The 19,501-nt window shown below is 41.6% G+C and overlaps 1 protein-coding gene across 4 annotated transcripts in view; it reads left to right on the plus strand.

Moving 5' to 3' along the window:
- The first annotated feature begins 8,690 nt into the window (after positions 1 to 8,690).
- The window catches only part of stxbp6 (syntaxin binding protein 6 (amisyn)), a 54,869-nt gene continuing 44,058 nt past the window's right edge, over positions 8,691 to 19,501 (plus strand). Inside the window, exons 1-2 of one of the 4 annotated variants that reach the window (XM_069535111.1) lie at positions 8,691 to 9,148; positions 19,272 to 19,496. In XM_069535111.1, coding sequence (XP_069391212.1) covers positions 19,343 to 19,496 — 154 coding nt within the window. In that variant the 5' untranslated portion in view covers positions 8,691 to 9,148; positions 19,272 to 19,342. The remainder of the gene's footprint in view (positions 9,149 to 19,271; positions 19,497 to 19,501) is intronic. The other 3 variants (XM_069535110.1, XM_069535112.1, XM_020098226.2) reach the window with 3 other exon arrangements.

Below are 19,501 nucleotides of genomic sequence, written 5' to 3' on the forward strand. Positions count from 1 at the left end.
AAGCACATAGGCTTTTGTGAGTGTGTGAAGTTACAGCTACAGATGTTGTGTATTCCAGCTCACATAACATTTCAAGTTGAATCTTCTCTTGGGCTATTTGCTGTGGAGTTTTCTAAAGTAATGCACTTCTCCCGCAGGGGGAATCTCTGGCTTTAAGCACTGTTGCACAAAATTGGGTAATTTGCATCGCTCACTAAAACCTGTTGTGTTTGGCAAAATCCTGTTTTTCTGCCGAATTGATGCAATATAGAGGCCTGACGTCGTTATGGAATACAAACAGACAAAGTGTCAGGTTACTTTGTGTTTTTCTTTACGTGGTGGTTAATGAAGCTGCAGAGTTTTCCTACAAGAAGGAAACAAATCCAGGGAGATATTTCATCAAAATCATAACACGACAAAAGTCAACATGGAATCCTGCTTTTAAAAAAGGAAATAAAGAGCAAACAGAGGCTCAAATGGGACACCAGGGGCAACTTTCAATTGAGCTGGTTCCGTGGCAGATACTGAGATAATTCAGCTGTTCATAAATTGATCCCTGTGAATCCCCAAGCTACACCACATTTCAGGACCTCATTGGTGCCTTCATCTTCAGTTTCATCCATTTTCTTTTATTACGTTTGCCTCAAATTGTTCCCAGACTTAATAAGAAACAAGTCTGTGTTAATCTCAAAATCTCCGAGGCCCCTGTGTGCATCTCTGCGGCGTTACGAGCGGGAGATTGTCTTGAGTGACACCGCTTGTCCGGCGACAGTAAAAAGACTAAATTGAACTTGCAGATAAAATTGGATTCTTGGCTTTTTGTGTTACCCAGAGGGGGCCATTCATTGATCGGACAAATTAGCTGCTTTTGACAGATATCTAGCGGCAAAAGGATTAAAAAGGGGGAGAGAGAGTGGGTTTACTGGCAGAGCAGCAGGGAGAGGAGAGAGAGGATGGTGGAGACGCGACTCAGAGAATAAATCAAGCAAGGAGAAGACTGTGTGTGGGTTTTCTGCAGATATTCCAGCGTCCTCCCACAGTCCAAAGAAATGCATACTCGAGTTAGGGTTAATTGGAGACTCAAAAGTGTCCATCGTTGAATATGTGAGCCTGAGTGATTGTTTGTGGGACACTGGCAACCTGTGCTGGGTGCACCTGTCCCCTCCCCCTGCAACCATGATTGATAAGCAGTATGGATTGATGGATGAATGGATAGATAGATAGATAGATAGATAGATAGATAGATAGATAGATAGATAGATAGATAGATAGATAGATAGATAGATAGATAGATAGATAGATAGATGGATGGATGGATGGATGCTCAAAGGTTAAAACCAACACTGACGGATGCATGGAAAAAACCACCTGTTACCCAACAAGGTTCTCGACATTTTCAATCATTCATCGACCAATGAAGCTGAAGAAAGTGAAGGGGTCGTATTCTTCCAAATAACTGAGACAGACGGGGTCTGAACCCTCTATATAGTTACAGAGGTGACTTGGTACATTGAGAAATACCCCACACACACAACCGCACACTCCCCCACACATCTATCACTCAGCTGTCTGACTGCCACGATGGAGACGGATGAAGTTTGTGGTGTTTAATGGCGTGTAGCTCCATTACAGAGTCTTTTACCCAGTAGCCTTGAAATCTGACTTCAGCTCACCCCAGAGTATTCACTCTGATTCAGGACGGGTTTTTCCCTCTGAAATCCTGTTTTCACTCCCGAAACCATAAGCTGCCGCCTGTGGGAAAAGCAAGATTAAATGTTTCTCCAGTGTTGGCATGATGCGTAACAGCAGGCGAGGAGGAAACAGAGAAGTCTGACAGAGACACACATCTCACTGTTTTCTATTCCACTTGGTATTTCCCTTTGTACTCTGTGGTGAAACAGATGTAGGGCTTACAATACGAGGGTTTATGTATTTATGATTTTCCAAAATGTCCTTTTCATAACAGCCCAGATGTAGAGAATTACAATCTGTAGGATTGATGATGTATGAATCTGCATTGACACTGATTTCACACGGAGACAATCTGAAATGTGATATGTGAAATCTGACAAAGTGCTTTGACAAAACAGACAGAAAAAATTAAAAGTCACACTTTTAATAAACAACAGCTAAGAAATAAAAGCAATTAGAAGTCAGTATCACGCAAAATCAATCAAAAGTTGACATCATATGAAAGCAAATCAATACACATAAAAAAAAATTAAGCAAAAAAACAATACAAATGTCAAAAGATGACATCACATTTAGGCAAGTTTGTAAAAAATGTGTTATAATAAGTGCTTTAAAAGAAGAATTTAACTTTGGAGATGGTGTAGTTCAAAAAAGACAAAAACTTCTCCAACCAGATGAGGTAAACAGAATAGTATTGCGTTAGCGATACCTCCCTCTTTCCGTCACAAACCAGACGTCTGAATGTAATTAAATATTGATCTTTGTATACACATTAAAACTTAATACGTCACCGGCTGAACAAGAATCTCTTTTATCACTAATGCACAATTCAAAACTGAGTGGGACGCAGAGCAACTTTCTTTGCCATATTTTCTAAAGCGTCAAAGCAGCGATGATTGATCGGAGTATGAAAGCGGTTACTTGAGGCTGGCTGGCGTTCACATGATGGATGGTTAATATTTGCTTCAAAGACAATTAAAGTGGCTGCTGCTGGCTCAGAAATATTCCAATGACGGATCCCTAAATTCACACTTCAAAAAATTTCAAAAGCGATGTCCGTGTGAGCAGTTAGGAATAGATATTTTATTATTATATGACAGGCGTCTCTGTTCCAGCAGTGTCTCACATAGGTCATGTGCATGATTCCCATCATGTGACAGATCATCTGGACTAATCAGATGAGTCCTTGTGACAACTATTATCCCAGAATGACTCAGTGTAAAAAAGAAATGCAGACATGCCTTCAGAAAATGACCATGAAAACCGATTCTGCTGAACAGAGAGTTCTGTGTGAAAGCTTATTTGTGTTTCCATGCTACACTGAACCCAATCCTGCTTAAAAAAAGAAAGAACGTGATTACTTCAAGTGCATTAAAACTGGGGCTGATTAGCAGAGGATTTAAACTAAAATGCACTCAGACGAGGAAAGCTAATTGAACATGAAAAATAGGTGAGATTCAGTATTGCAGGAAAATGTCCTAAAACAACACAGAGGTCAGATTTATTCAGCAGAGGCTCCTTCACCACAAATGCTTCTGGTGAATCTAATGTGATCGTTTAGTGGCCACTATTCTATCAGGACACTTGCAAGTGAAATCGATACCAGATCCGAGGTCTTGGTATTTTCTGTTTTCACGGCTCTCAAATATTATCAAAGTGGATTGTTACACTTGACCTGGTTCGATAATGTGAAATGTGCACACACACACACACACACATACACACACACACACACACACACACACACACACACACACACACACACACACACACACAATATATTCTATGCTGTGAGGCTGTTATAGATCTAACAGTAAACAAGGAATGGTTTAAATGTGCACCTTACTGAATCAGTAATTGTGCATGGATGTTAGACATGTAATTGGCCCCTGTATGGCCCCTTATTTAGAAAAATCCTAGATCCACCCCTGCACCCTCATATAAACACCCCCCCACCTCCCTGAATGTGCCGAGTTCCGCGAAGTTACCGAGAACCAAGAACTAACACAACCCGATGAGAGAAAATCAAACACGCACTGTTTGATATTCTCCACTTGGAACAGAGAAGAGACTCACAATGAAATCTCAAATAAAAACATGCAACAACATACACACACACACACACACACACACACACACACAGTCCCTTTTTGAAGTAATGTATGCATGTCAGCTCCAGCACAAAAAAGACATGTTTTGTTCAGTGCAGCTCTGTATAACCAGTGTGTGATGTGTGTGTTTCATGCCTCACACTGTGAAGAGTAAATATCAAACCACATGAATTCAGTGTTTGATTAGTGCAGCAGAGAGACAGGGGGAGAAAAAGAGTAGATGGAGTGTATAGGGTGTGTGTGAGTGTGAGTGTATGGCAGCCATATGGCCATTTGGGGGAGATGAGAGGCAGCTGGTGGTTCGGAGCAAAGGGTCCCTCGCACCGCTCCATTCCTCCATCGTCAGATCTCCATGTTTACCCTGCTCGCCACAGGGACTGAGGCAACTCCTTCTCACTAATCCAGCCAGCGTGCACAGCTCCGTGAGTGATGTCACAGGCTCGAAGGATGTTTATGTTTTCCAGGATTTTGGGATGAGGGATAGAGAGGGCGCGCAGAGAGAGGGAGGAAAAGGGGACGGAACACCAGGTAGAGCTCCTGCTTTCTTTGGGAGCGATGGGAATGAATGGGATGGGATGAAAAACAACAGCAGTTGAGTCAAAGAGCTTCACAATCAGAACAACAACAGGAAGTAGTGCAATGATAGAATCAAAAACATTGTGAGAGAAAAAGACAGAAGAAAAGACATTAAACATTAAAAACATGGAATCACTGGTGGTCAATGGATTAACATGGAGGAGGCAGGACATATGACCTATACTGCAGCCAGCCAGCAGATGGCGACTGATACGTTTTGACTTTTAAGGAGCCTCATGTCGTCCATCTCTATTCTCAGTCTATGGGTGAAACTGCCACAAGCAAGTACAAATGATATCAAACTGCATAATTGTACAATTTTTTTTAAGCTAATGGAAAATCACAAGGGAACAATTGGAAGATTCATTTTTCATGATTACGTGTGAAGGGTCCTGGGAAACAAAGGTGCCTCAGAAGATGGTCATGTGACATTAAAGGAGTAGCTCAGCTATTCTGTAAATTTGGTTCTTGAAAAGTTGAGCACAGTGAGACCACACAGAGACCATTATGACCACTGCATAGAATATTCAAGCCAGTCCACAAGGAGAGGCGCGATTGGTTACTTTCCCCCTGCCGTTCCCAAAGATTCCAATCCTATAACACATCTCGGAAACTTCAGGCCACACGAGCAAAACCTGGAGGATGTTTCCGTCTCTGTGGTGTGTCATGCATCCAAAGCCCAACCTCAGGACTGGATTGAGCAATAAGCTCTGTGCAAGCTATCAACGTATTTGTTGGCCGCTCATTCTGCAGACAGAGACTGGTGGTGCCATACAAATACAAAGTCCGGACGTGGTTCAGTGTTTTGCCTCTTTCATCGAAACAAATCACCAGCCAGCGTTTCCCTGGAGAGACTCAACAGCCTGAAATCCCAAACGCAGCAGCAGGAAACAGCTAATGCCCTTTTAACCCTCTCTGCTGGTGTGCGTCTCTCTGTGTTTGCACGTGTGTGTGTGTGTGTGTGTCTAAGTGTGTATGCATCATTTTCCCCCTTCGGCATTTTGCTTTTTTCCCCTCCACCTGGAAAAAGTGACTCATTACTGTGAAAGTGTTTGCTCATGCAGGGGAGCACAGAGATACAGTTCACTACTTCTACAGTGCCACGGTCCAGAGAGTGCAGCTCGGTCCCTGTGGCCCCCCCGAGCCACAGCAGCAATACAACCCTGCTTCACATCTAAATCTACACACACATACACACAGCAGAAGAGCCTGCGTGTGGAAATCAAAGCAAAGGTAAACGTCTCAGAAGACTCAAACATTTTCAAATCTAAATTCTTCAAATGAACTATTTCCACATGCTGCAGCAGATGGTTGAGCAGCTCACTGTAGCATGGAATCCCTGAGCCAGACAAGCTGTAATATGATCCAGATGAAGCTTCAAGGGCCGGAGAAATAAGGAACATCCATATTTGATTATTGTTGTGCCAATGGCCAAGTCTGATGTTGTTCTTTTTTTGTCTGCATGGATTATAGACTTATTTATCAAGGATCTTAAGCTGATGTCAGTGTAATGATGCTCATCTGTGAAAAAGTAAATGACATCTGCCCTTTATGTCGCTGGTCCTGCTTACATGATAAATGGACTGTATTTATGAAGCCTCGTAGAAGGTTCCCGGTTCCAATCCCGGTTCGGTTGGGGTCTTTCTGTGTGGAGTTTGTATGTTCTCCCCATGTCTGTGTTTGTGGGTTTTCTCCAGGTACAACTCAGCAGATTGGGGTAACACATTAATTGGACTCTCAATCTGAGTGTAAATGGTTATGATACCTTAGCAACCCGTCCAAGGTGTAACCCTGTATCTTGTTCAATTTCAGCTGGGATTGGCTCTAGCTCCCCCTGTGGCCCTCAAATATAAAAGATGGATGGATATAGGCTAATAACTCTCATCCCAAAATATGCCGTTTTTTTAAACGTAAGTAAACGTGTTAAACATAAGGGGTTTGACTCCAGTTAAGGAGTTTTCCATTCTGTTTCTTTTCCCTTGTGCTTCATGATTGATGACACAAACGCAACAAAAACTGAGGCTCTCTCTTACTTGGCTGTCTTGCCACATTACCACATTCACCAGGTTTTCTCGTTTCCATCAAGGGACTCAATGCTAATTGTGTCTATTCCCACTGCAGACAAAAGCTGGATGTTAGAGGGTATAAGTGGGTTTTTTGACTACTGGAAAATGGGTTCAACATTATTCACACTGTTGTTGTCTGGGGCAATTTGGGCTTCAGTATGTTGCTGAGCAAATATCCGCATGCAGAGTAATGGATGACCGGCCATCGAAACCCAAACCCTTTGGTCAGTGGATGACCCGCTCTTCTTCCGGAGCCACAGCCGACACCTTACAAGGGCGGAAGTTTTTAACAGATTACTGTAGCACAGAGACGTGGAGCCAGATGGACTCAAAGTGTTTTCAGTTAAATCTTGAAATTAGAAACATTCACATTTGATTACAAAGCAGCTGTTTGTTAGCCACAAGTGGATCTGTTGTTCTCAACTGACCCAAAGGACCTCTGCTGTCTTTATCATGATAAATAATGACGACTTAGACTCTCATGGAGTCTCTCTGCAACATGTAAGTGATCAGCTGCAAACACCTTGAGGCAAAAAAGAAAACCAGGAGCCCGTTTAACTTGAACTATCTCGAGTGAGGCGTCGGCGGCGTTGGCGTCCAAATCTGTATCAAAATGAAGAGAGACCTCGTAAAAGAAGCCAAATCTTTCAGGAATTAGAGCTCTGCAGGGAATTTGGATGACTCACAATCAGCCAAGCAAAACATTAGCCTGACACAATCGCACACACAAACACATAGTGAGAGTTTACTGCCTCCGTGTGTGGATTCCCAGGGAACAGATTTCTGTTGGCATGGCTATAGAAACAAAAGATGGTGGTGGTCAGACAGCTGCTGGTGATCTGGCTCCATATGTTGAGCTGTAGGAAAAAAAATCTCAGGTAGAGCAGGCCTGTCTGAACAAGTAACACAGAGACGCTAACTTTTCTTTAGAAGAAAGCCCTAGTTACTGCTCATGAAGTCATATCGTGGGAAGCCTCCTATAATCAGAGATGTTTGAGCCTTGAGTCATGCTGAGGATTTAGAGTGGCTGCGGTGACCTCTTTAAGTGAAGACCTGCCCAAACAGATCACTCAAAGACATTTAGCTACTTTACATTTTCTTTTGACGTTACCGTTGATTTGATTTGTTGAGCGGGGAACAAACTCGATCAGGTATTTTACACTTTAGCCAAAGAAACTAGAAATACAAACCACATGATGCAGAGTTTTCCGTCTTGATAATCTTATAATTTCAACTCAAGGACTCGAAGTTCACCGTTACAAATACTGTGAGTAAGGTTTGTCAAGTCTGTCCTCGAAGTCTATCATTGTTATTGTACTGTACATGCAGAATCATGAGACGTTTGAGTCACAGGGAAAGACTGATAACAGATATTAAATCATTACAGCCTGTACATTACACACCATCCAGTACTTAAAGTAAATCTTAAGCATATAGAAGGATTGTCTAAACAAGTATTAAAAACATTAAGCAGCTTTTTCTTTCTCTCGTGACCTTAAGAAATATCATATTTACACAACATTAAGATAAGTTATTATTCAATTCGAGATATGTAAAGTTAACGGCTTCTTTATTTAAAGTGTTTAAATGTAATGATCTATTTTTAAGGCTTCTTAAAATGATGATTTCTGATAAATATGTTCACTGAGTTGATATAAAGGGATATTTAGTTAGAGGGACCAAACCATTAACTGTGTCATCGTTTTCATTCAGCAGCTAAACTTCCCATATGAACTTGTGTCACTTACGTTATAGCAGCTACCGTTTCCATCAGGAGTCGATGTCATTTTGTTTGGTGATTTGTTGTGTCGTCTTGTTTGCCGTTTGTGTTTTGTAGAATGTCAGTGTGCTTTCTGATTTAGTTTTGGTGTTGTGTATTCTTCCTTGCCGTTGTGTTTTCTCATTTGCTGTTTGCGTTTTGAAGTTTGTCATTATGCTTTTGCATTTTTCATTGTGTTTTGCTATTGTGTTTTGCCACTGTTTTATTACTTGCCATTGTGGTTTGTGATTTGTCGTTGTGTTTTCTTATTTTGTTGTAGTGTATATTAATAGTTGTGTTTTCTTACTGAACACTGTGTTTGTGATTTGTCGTTGTGTTTTGTATATCGTCATGTTTTCTCACTTGTGTCTAGTCACTGTGTTTTCTTCTTCACTGTGTGTTGTGCTCTTCGTGGTCACCATTCCTCTGTGAAACTTGGAACACGCTGCTAAAAGCTGTTAAACTTCACACTCCTCACTCTGACCCATAAACCACCTCGGTGTGTGGAGCTTCTGTAAACTGTTCCCTCACTCAGACAGCGGCTGCAGCTACGTGCTGGTGTCACCCTGCTCGTGATTGGCGGCTGAGTTGTGTGTGTGTGTGTGTGTCTGGGAACCTGCTACTGGTTTCACACACAAACACACACAGACACACACACACACACACAGACACACACACACACACGGTCTCTCTCGGCAGAAACCAACTCTCCTCCCGCGGCTCACACACCAGCTACTGTCGCGGGAACAAAGTGCAGTGGACGCGGCGTTGAGGGAGAAATGTTCCCGCTGACGGAAACAACAACACGGAAGAACTGTGACAGCGGCCGCGGCTGGAGAAATTAACCCCGGGATCCGAGCTCCACACGTGGACACCGTCGCTGAGACACCTCGGTGAGTGCAGGTCCGGTCGCTCTCCCGCCGTGGGGAAGACAACATGCGGAGGTTTTACTCATGAGGGGAAAAGTTAAGTGGACGTTTTCTTGTTTTCGCGGGTTCGAGCCGCACTTTGTTTGTGAGATGCGTCAAAAACATTTCAGCCGCTAAATCAACTTCTGAATAACTGACGAGAATATTTTATTTGTCTTGTCTTTATGAACAAATGGGGATTTTTATGAATATTTCCATGTGATGAATTCGTCTTTTACCCCTTTTCTGTGAAACAAACTCGTATATTCGTCTTCATTTACTGAAGAAAACGTGTTGTTTTGTTTCGTAGTGTTCACTGAGGTGACACGTAGCTTATCCTTAGCCCTTCAACATTTCACCAGAACAAGTGCAAATGGTCTGATTGGTCTGAATGTATTTATGGAGCCTCTCCAGTCTTACAGTTTTCCCTCATACACACATTCATACAGTGCATCTATGAGAAGGGCTCAGTATCTTGGACATGCAGATGGGCTGGGATGGAACCGCTGACCCTCCGGTTGAAGGGAACAACCTCTCTACCCCCCTGGCCTTGTAGCTTTACATTTTTAAGTCCAAATATTCCAGGGAATCCAATTTTATTTGCACAGCTCATATTCACAAATCATAGTTTGTGTCTTAAGGCTTAACAAGGTGCAACACCCTCAGTCCTCAACCCTTAAGCAAGAGTGAGGAAAAACTACCCCCCAAAAAACTGTAGAAACCTCAGACAGAGCCACATGTGAGTGTGATTACTCTCCCAGGATGGACAGACGTGCAGTAGAAGCTGCGAGTAGCACAGCACATCAACAAAATAACAAACCGTACAACATTCATGAGACAGTGTCTGACATAAACACAGAAGTGTATCAATGATTAATGTATTTGTACATAAGACAGTGTCTGACCGAGGTTAAGGGAGAAGTAAGGACAGTTGTAATAATAGAGGTGTTGAAGAATATGTGAGGTTATATTGTATATCAAGGCAATTTAGTTGTAAAGATAATTCATGATCAGCTGCCACCATGATCCAGGGTCACGATCCACCGTCATGATCTATGTTCAGCTGCCACCACAATCACAGTCCATGATCTCGAGCTCAGATCTACGGGTGTTGTCTTGAATGGTTGAGTGCTCTGCTATCATCACTGTTTGCTCTTAAACCAGCAGGAGACATTTCTCTCAAGTGATCACAGTATTGACTTGAACCATTTTAATCAAAACCTGATTAAATGGCCATGTTTTGAGTCTGTAAGAAATCTGATGTCTGTGCTAATGAACCATGAGAGCCTCCCAGCAGAAATAATCAATATATCTGAATAACACTAAATCATAAAATGTTCATTTGAATGTCAAAACAAGCAAATAATCAAGTGCCAAATGGATGTTTTCTATCAAAAAACTTATATAAATGAAATAATTTTAGAGACCTCCATTTGGACAGATGAGTTTTTGACAGCATTTTTCAAAAAGCTTCTTAAAAGCTTCTAAAACGGGTTTTTAATGAACCTAAGGAGTTCAAAAATTGATTTAGTCTTTAAATGAGCATGAACGTCAACATCATTAAAGTTAGAGATGCAAGGCTTAAGTCTCCACAGTCAACGAATGTTAAGTCCTTGTCTTTATTTGAAGTAATTTCGATATCTATCCAGAAATGCTCAGGCTGGGCCCAGGATAAGGATCGGGGGTAAAAAGCTGCTTGTATTTGAATGTGAGTGTCTCTGAGTAGCAATTACCCCTCGTCTCTGGTGTATCTCTGTGGCAGGCTGGGATCTGGAAGCCGTTTGGTTCAGATTAGCTGCAAGTCTCCTAATCTTGCCCTTGTGCCTCCTGACGCTGTTACCTGAACCAATTATGTTAATATATTGCTTCTTCCTATGGATGAGTTCAGGGTTTTATTTGCTCTGGGACACCATAAAAGATATGTTTATACCTCTTCCTATATATTTCAGTGTCCAACTACAAGCAGTATAAAGTAAACTGTCAAGCATGGCTCCCTCGCTGTGTGCCCCCCCCACCCCTGCTCTCTTCTGTCGCCACAGCGGACAGATACTCTTGAAGGCAGACATAAAGAGCCTTGTTTCTTCAGTGGATCATATAATTAAAAGAGGAACTAAAACCAATCTGTCAGCGCTCCTGACAAAACGACACTTAGCTTTGGAGTCCGCAGGGAATCTGACTCATGGAGGATGTCATCACCATCCCTGGCTCACAGACATTTTGTGTTCTCTGTGTTGTCAAGTTAGACACGTGGCTTCTTATGTTTTACATTAATCTCAAATCTATTATTTGATCTATGTACACGGATGCACTGCAATTGCTTTTAGCTTTGTCCTCATGCAGACTAACTGTACGTTCCCTTTTGTATTGTTAATGCCTTGAGCTGTGGCCTCACTCTTTTATTAAGTCTCTGTTAATGATCACTGCAGTTGTGTTGGACGCATCTATTGGTAAGTGCTCCCCGCTTGCTTTTCTACTATTTACCAACTGCTGCTCGGTCCCTCCCAAATGTTTTATTGCCATAAGGTGCTGGGCCATAAACAATGAGCTCATTTTGGGGTCATTCATTGATTCATGGATAGACCGTGCCTCCCTGGCACTATATATCCTCAGTGGCAGCTGAGTCACCCAGGAAAATAGATGGGTTGTTCCATATGCTTAATTTTTTGAGGTGAAAAGACCAAGGTTTATCTATCGTGGTGCTGTGATGGTGCTATTTCTTTTTTTGTGATAAGCAACATAAAATAGGCTTCACTGGGACAGTATCTGTTCTCATGGGCATTGTTGTATTTCCGCTGCACTATGTAATATACATTAGTTGCCTTTCATATTGTGAAGGGGGGTGGGGCTGACTGACCTGCACCCATCGGAGGGTACTAGCTGTCAATCACTGTTTTACTATAAATTGTACCATAATTTACAAAATGAACATCATGCTGTATTGTAAGTGGAGTCACCTTCTGCTGGTCCTTCGAGAGAATACAGGTTTCAGGCACCTCTGCATTGGCATCGATTTCCAGACAAACAATCTATGATTCGTACAAACTGCTTTAATGTCCCATCAAGAATAAATGCCCTTTACAAATATGCACAATGGCCAGTAATGGATACTAACATGGGTTGCCCCGATCTTGGTCATGATAATCGTACTGTTGAATTAGACAACCGTCCTTCTTGTAAATTCAGTCTGGTGCAAACTTAGTTATTCATGAAAAGATTTTAGATTTGGATTTGGATGTCTTATTTGCATTCCCCATATTCACAAATCACAGTTCATCTCACAGGGCTTTACAAGGTGCAACATCCCACTGAGTGCTCAATGCTGAACTCGAACAGAAAATGTAATCTGCAGCTCTGGTCTTCATTTTGTTGGGAAAGTTTCCGATAATTTAAAAAACCTGGTGATATTGTTTTGTATTGTAGTGACTAAGGAGGCTGTTCCCACCCCTGTCCTTTTGTTTATTTGTCGACAGAATCACCCAAAAACTACAGAATGATTTCCACAAACTTGATGGAAGGATGGAACACAGACCAAGAAAAAAGGCATCACATTTGGGGTCAATCCAAATGCTTTCTGTGCCATTCTAGTTTTCACTTTTTCTGCCCAGTCCACTTGTTTTCAAGCCCTCTCTGTACACACTGTACTGCAGCAGCAGGGCAGATTTGAAGTCCGGCATATTTAAAGATTCCTGGACGTCTGAGATGGCAGAAAACTGTGTTAATGAGCTTTTCCGCCTGCCATGCACATTGAGTTGGTTCCAATGGAGGGATTTGGTCTTACATCTCAAAATGTGGACAGCCAAATCTGATCTGAAGTCTTACTCAGCCCTAACAAGCTTTCCTATGGTCCTTCTTGTTAGCAACTGTTGTGTTGCGCAATTTCGACAAGGTTAGAGAAAAACCCTTTGACTTAATGTTTCACAATCCAGCTTGAAAGTAGAGCTAACAATGAGAGAGGGAGAGAGTTCCCCAGGTGCAGTGTTGGAGTGGTACATTGTAGAAATACTGCTGTAATTATTGGCACTCTTTCATTGGCTTTCCTTATGAAATATTAGAGTTTTTCCATAGCATGAACAGGAACGTGCAGTTGTGTGACATATTTCTTGGCGTTACTGGAACTTCTTAACAAACATGATACTTCATAGTCACCTGTGAGTGAAACATTTTAACTGAACACGTCAAGACAGTTTATCTCAATGCAATAACATAAGATTAGATTTTAATAGACCACAGACTGACATCGACACCACGAAAGCAGCAGGGTAGACGGTGTAATCTTTTAATTATTTCAAGAGAGGTAACATCTACCATCTGTGCATGTGGCGACGTCAGATACCGCTCGCTCAAAGTGACACTGTTGTATGACTTCACTCTGTGGAGATGTAATCTATGGAGATGTGTGCACGGTGGGAGGCTTTTCTGTAAAATCAAGACCTTGTGCAGTGCAATGAGTCAACATCATGAAATACATCCTTCAAGGCAGCAGATGAGCTGTAATGTTTACTTCTTTCATATATCTTTGAGAGTGCAGTTTGTTATGAAAGTTTTTTTAAAGTCAGTCAAAAGTGAGTGGGTGGAATAGATGCAGAGGAGGATTATATTATGGGCTTGTTATCTTACCAGATATCATTATGTTTTTTATATTTCTGTAAATCATATTAATGTAGTTGAGATTTTGCCTACACCCTTAAATTGAAGTGATAGCTCTGCCATTGCTCTTACTGTTGCTCTCGGCTGTTGGAAGACGGACTATCTTTCCTTTTCATATTCCTGTCCTACCCCTAAGCAATAATACTTGTTGACACACCAGAGGAGTGTACGTTTACTCAATGTTAGGTATCTGTCTCTCAAAACACTGCACGTTGGCTTGTGGAAATACACTGAAGTGTTTATACTCAGAATGTTTCTTTAAAAATAAAAGTGATAGATTGTTCTCAGCAGGCTAATTTAAAAAATAGTAAATTCCTGAAAGCAACCCAACAACAGTTTTTGACTTTTTTCTTAGCATCAGTCCAAGACACTACTTTTCCTTCTTGTGCTGGGTTTTGCAATGTGTGTACAGAGGCAGCTTTCCCGTTTTACAAAAAGCTGTAAATATGCAGAGGTTAGACTGGAGCTGGCAGCTTCTAAAAGGAAGTATTTCAGGTATTCTACCTTTAGGATAAGTTTTATTTATCATTTAGTGGGTTCAGTTTAAGATGTAAAGTACAAAAAAGGTGGTTAGGTTTGTATACCTAACCACTAGGTGTTGATGATGCTTCTAACGCGGCATACACAAAAATGAAAAAAACTAAAAGAAAACAAATATCTCCTGGTGGACACACGTAGAAGACACGTACAAAGATGTCAAGAGAGTTTGTGGTGAGAGGCGACCACGTGTCCAGGTGCTGTAAACAAAATCACATGATCTCCTCAGCTGAGTTAATATGTTACTTTCTGCCTCTGTCTGCTGCTCCACTCTCGCCTGAATAACAAGGAGGAGTTGTTGCTGTTGTGAATGCATCTGTGCAGAGAAAAATGCACTGGTATCTGATTGGCACCTGGGATGTGGAAGGGAAAAATGATATCGGATCATTTCCAATAAATATACCTAATTATTCCTTTTAGCTTGTGTCAGTCTTAAAGACACACTTTCTGTTCACTGTGATATGGCCCATATCTTCCACTGGTCCTCCTCCTCTGCTGCTTCAGCTACTGTGCCAGGTTCCCATGGGCCCTTGAGCCCAGGCTGGAGTCAGGACTGTGTTGAAGCTTAAAGAAGTGGCAGCACAGCTACCTCACAGACCCCACTCCAATTGAGTCTCCTGAGAGCCGTGAGCGCAGAGCGAACAGATTTCACACGAATACACTTGGGCGAGAGGGAAGCAGGGGAATGAGCATGAGCGGAGCTTTTGACTGCTTGGCAGTACAAAGCCACAGTTAATGAAGTGTTTTTTGGAAGGGGCTCTGCTTGGAAATGGGCTGATAAGCAGCTGCAAACTATACATTCACCGTTCTCACTGCCACAGCAGCTCATTGGCTCCCAACAATACAACTGCTCAGCCGCGCATTGTGAGCATTGCATAAGACTGCTCAAAGTTGAACCCTAAGCTATGCATTGTAGCTGGCTACATTTCAGTGCCTGCAGGCTCCTGTCTTTCCTCCTCTTCCTCCTCCTCCTTGTTTTCTCCTCGCATCCCCCCTCCCCTTAGCCCTCTTTCCCATCATGCTTCAGTGGGCCACCTGAGGGGGGATCTGCGCTCCCCTTTGCCTGGTGACAGCTTGCAGGGGGATGTGGGCAGCCCTCCGTCTCAGCTGGCGAATGGTGGAGAAGAGGGGGAGATGGATTAGGGCTTCCACAGAGAGGAACTCCGCTGAGAGCAACAAGACCAGTGACTTTTCTCCATTTCATTTCGATTTTCTGGTTTTGTTTTCTTCGTTGTGCGATCCGGTTAAATGAGAAGGGAAGGAGACATTAAAGGATGGATTGCCAGGGGAGAGGGTGTAGTACGCTGTAACTGTGCACGTGTCAATGAGTATGAATACAGATGATTATGTATGTGTAGGTTGGTTATCGCAGAATAATATGGAGAATTATTTTGCTCTTACACAGGGAAAATCCCTGTTGCCCCTGTTGGCTTCACGGTGTAGAGAAGGTTTGAAAGCACAGATACACAGAACATTTTGAAACTACCTTCCTCTGTTAACATGTAAATGCTGAATTCTGAGCTGACCTCTGGATATTGAAAAGCTTGTTATTCAGAGGACACAATGTGCAAGTTCTTTTTAGTGCTGTTCTGTTTGTGATTGCTGAACAGGCACAGTAGAGATGCAGTCTTTAACAGAGCTTAGTGTGACATGCACTCAAAAAGCACAGTTTTGCACAGTTATTACTTTGCATCTGGCTCCTTTTAAAAAGGCCCAAGCTGAATGAGCTTTCGTACCTTTGATAGAGGTTTGAGTGCAAAACATTTTTGTGTTTGTAATCAATAATGTCACATTTTTATCGGAAACTTTTCTAGCTCCGTGTTGAGATGTTGGACATCTCTTGAATTCCAAACAGACATATTTATTACCTCCTTTAATTACTTGGCCTGGGTTTTTGTTTGCTGTGAAGTATTGCATTGCTGAAAGAGCAGAGAGGAAGGGAGAGTGTTAGAAAAGAAGCATATTCAAGAAGGCTGTAAATGTCTGTCTTATACAGAAACAAGTGCAGAAAGAAAAACACATTTATTAATACAATTACTACTATTTATACTAATCCTTTGAATTACAAACATTATAGGTTTACACAAAAAACTGAGTTTCATTGTAAGTACCGATAAATGTTTTAACATTTAATTCAAATTTGAGTCCACATTTAATCCAATGCATTGAGCCATGTATATGCAACAAGTCCTTAAATCTAAACAGCCACATAGTTTTGTTGTGCTCATCCCTGTAGGTTGTCATGGTAACAATAATAAACACGTCGCTTCAGTGTGAATGATTTAATGGTATCTAGCTATGAAGATGCATTTTTCTTCTCCTAGTGTGTAAAAAAACCTGTGGTGACCTTCAAATAACATAAAACCATAGAATTCCATCTCTACGGCCAGTTTGTTCTGATCTACTTTAGAAATATGGTGGTGCAATGTGGTGGATTGTTTTTAAATATGAACGTTTCACACAGCGATTTTATGTAACAGACCATTACACACTAATCAAAATGAAATCTAGACTCTAGACCTTTTAAAGGCTCTTTCAGGTCTGCGCTGCACTTGCTGCAGGATTCAGAGGGGTACTAAAAACATTATTGTCTTGAACTTTATTGTACAAATGTTTGTGTGTCATGACGGCATCTGCAATCTGAGAAAATGAGCAATAACAATTTGTGTGAGGGACAGGACAACACAAACTCATTGCACACTTGTGCTTAATTTGATGGAGTGAAAATTCTTCCTTGCACAGCACATACTGTCAAAGAATGGATTTCAGAGCTGATCCTGGGTTTAAATCAGTACTTATTATAAGGTTAATACATTTTACAATAAATTCAGTTGTAGGTTGTTATATGCTGCTTTTACAAGCAATGTGGTTCTTTTAAGGATAATATTCTCTGTGTATTTTGACCTTTTTCAGAGGGGATGTACACACAATGTGTATGATATGTGGCCTTGTGACTGATGTGAAACCTGTAGTGTGAAACTACAGGTGACTGTCGCAGCGTTAATGATTCAGCTCACATTGTCCCTGTAATGCAATTCAGTATGAAACCACCACAAAATGCTGTCTTTAGAAATGACCATAGAGCTCATACACTCACCAAAAATGAACAATAATTGCCTCATGGAAGTACCTCTGACTGCAGGGCTATTTAATAGATTGCATTATATTTTAGGAGTGTAGGTTTCATGTTCCCTGCTGTTAAACTATTCTCTCTGGCTCGAAGTAATCCTACTTTAACAAGGACCACCAGTCAACAATGGCAGCCTTTCAGCCACTAAGTTTGGGTGTGGAGAAGGTTTGATAATCTCGACTTTGACCCTGTTTACTTGCTGAGCACTTGATTTGCAGCGTTGTCAGAAAGTGACTGAGGGATTTCTGTTGTTTATTATGAAGCCTGGTCTGATTAAGGCATTGTTTTGCACTCTGGCAGTAGAGTCTCTGAGACTGACTGGATCATCTGGGCGGCCTTTGTGGTGTGTTGTTGAGAGTGCTTGTGCGTCCCAAGCGAATATATGTGGATGAGCAGATGATTATGCTCCATCGTCCTCATGAGAGCGATTTTCAATGAATTTCCCAATTTCTTTACATCTGAATCCTGTACTAAAGCACAATCACAGTTCTCCGAAACGCAGACAGACGTAGTGTTGCGTCTTTCAAAGCACGTTCGCAGTCACCAAGAAATATAAATTCTGCAGTAGACTTTGGCTGTAATAGTAGAGACATGATTGATGCTCCGTATCAGTGAGACTTACCAGTACTCTTTAACAGTGTCTGCTGAAGTCATTTCATTTCTGCAAGTGGCCGTGCTTCCAAGAAGAACATTGGCAAAGCATTTAGAGAGATGGAGCATGGAGACTGGCTGTAACACAGAGAGATGCAGCCATTTCTCCATTTGGGACCCTACACTCCCTCAGTCATTACTTTAATGTGCTGTACACTGTGAGCAATAGAGAGTGCACCAGTCGAGATTGGCTGTGTGTACATTTGGAAGTGATTTGACTGAGGCTGTGAAAACACAAAAGACATAAATCTAATGGAATGAATTCTCCTGTTCATTCAATATCATTTTATATCCAATATCTTTATCTTTGTATAAGAACTGATCCATATTAAAGTAAAACACACACTTCTGCTGTGGTTTAAAAACTGGGGGCAGTGACTCCCCAAAGACTAACACAAGCATTGGTGAAATTAACTGAAGTACGAAAACCAGAAGTCATTTCAAAAATACACTGTAGTGTTTTCTTTTTAGTTTTCTATGGCCTTATAGGTCACAGGCAAAACATTCAAGACCTTTATTGTCATCACACAATCCTGAACAGTGTCATCCTCAATCTAAATTGTTTCTATTAAGTTTTACTAAAGAAAAATATACAAATATTTAATTAAGAAAATGTAAAAATTTTTATTTTTGAATAAGCAGAAATATAAAATAAAGTTCTTTAATAAATATATCGGTAAACGCAGGTTAAGGTAACAAAGTGTAAAGATCATACAGTAGCGTAAAGTTCCTGATGTAGATAAGTATGATAAATAATATGAATATTGCACAGTGCATTTAAGTGGTATGATGAGTATGATGAACAAAAAAATGCATATGCTGTTTGGGTGTATGAGGATGGAGCTGAGGGGGTGTTCGGGATGTGTGATGTCTTTTATGATGTTCTTCGCCCTGCTGTTGTGAAGGTGGTTCAGTGCCATTGTCCTGTGCTCTGTGGTAACCACTGATCTAATGCTATCTGGCCATGCAGATGGTTTTGGTTATATTTTGTTTACCCATCTCAGACATCTGAGTGCAGTGTAGGTGAAGGTTTCCTCTGTGCAGCTCACACCATCTCTCTTCAGTATCGGTGTCCTTGTAATTTTAGATAATCCCCAGAACACCCTGTCAACAGTTTTAACAGGGACTATTTCTTCGGATGATACTTTTATATCAACCAAGCCATTTCTGCTTGGTTTCATTTGCTTTGTTTCTCTCCTCTCGTCTTCTCCACAGTGAAGAGTGGATCTCGTTCCTCCCCACTTGACCTTTTTGCCACCTGTTCCACTCCTCCTGCCACTTGAGAGATGAGTGCTAAGTCGGCCATCAGCAAGGAGGTGTTCATACCCCATGACGAGAAGATGCTCGCTGCTGTGCAGGTGAAGCGGAGGACCAAGAAGAAGATCCCCTTCCTGGCCACTGGCGGTCAGGGAGACTACATGACCTTCATCTGCCTCTCAGGTCAG

This window comes from Paralichthys olivaceus, chromosome 12 (assembly GCF_024713975.1).
Source record: "Paralichthys olivaceus isolate ysfri-2021 chromosome 12, ASM2471397v2, whole genome shotgun sequence".
Taxonomy (NCBI): domain Eukaryota; kingdom Metazoa; phylum Chordata; class Actinopteri; order Pleuronectiformes; family Paralichthyidae; genus Paralichthys; species Paralichthys olivaceus.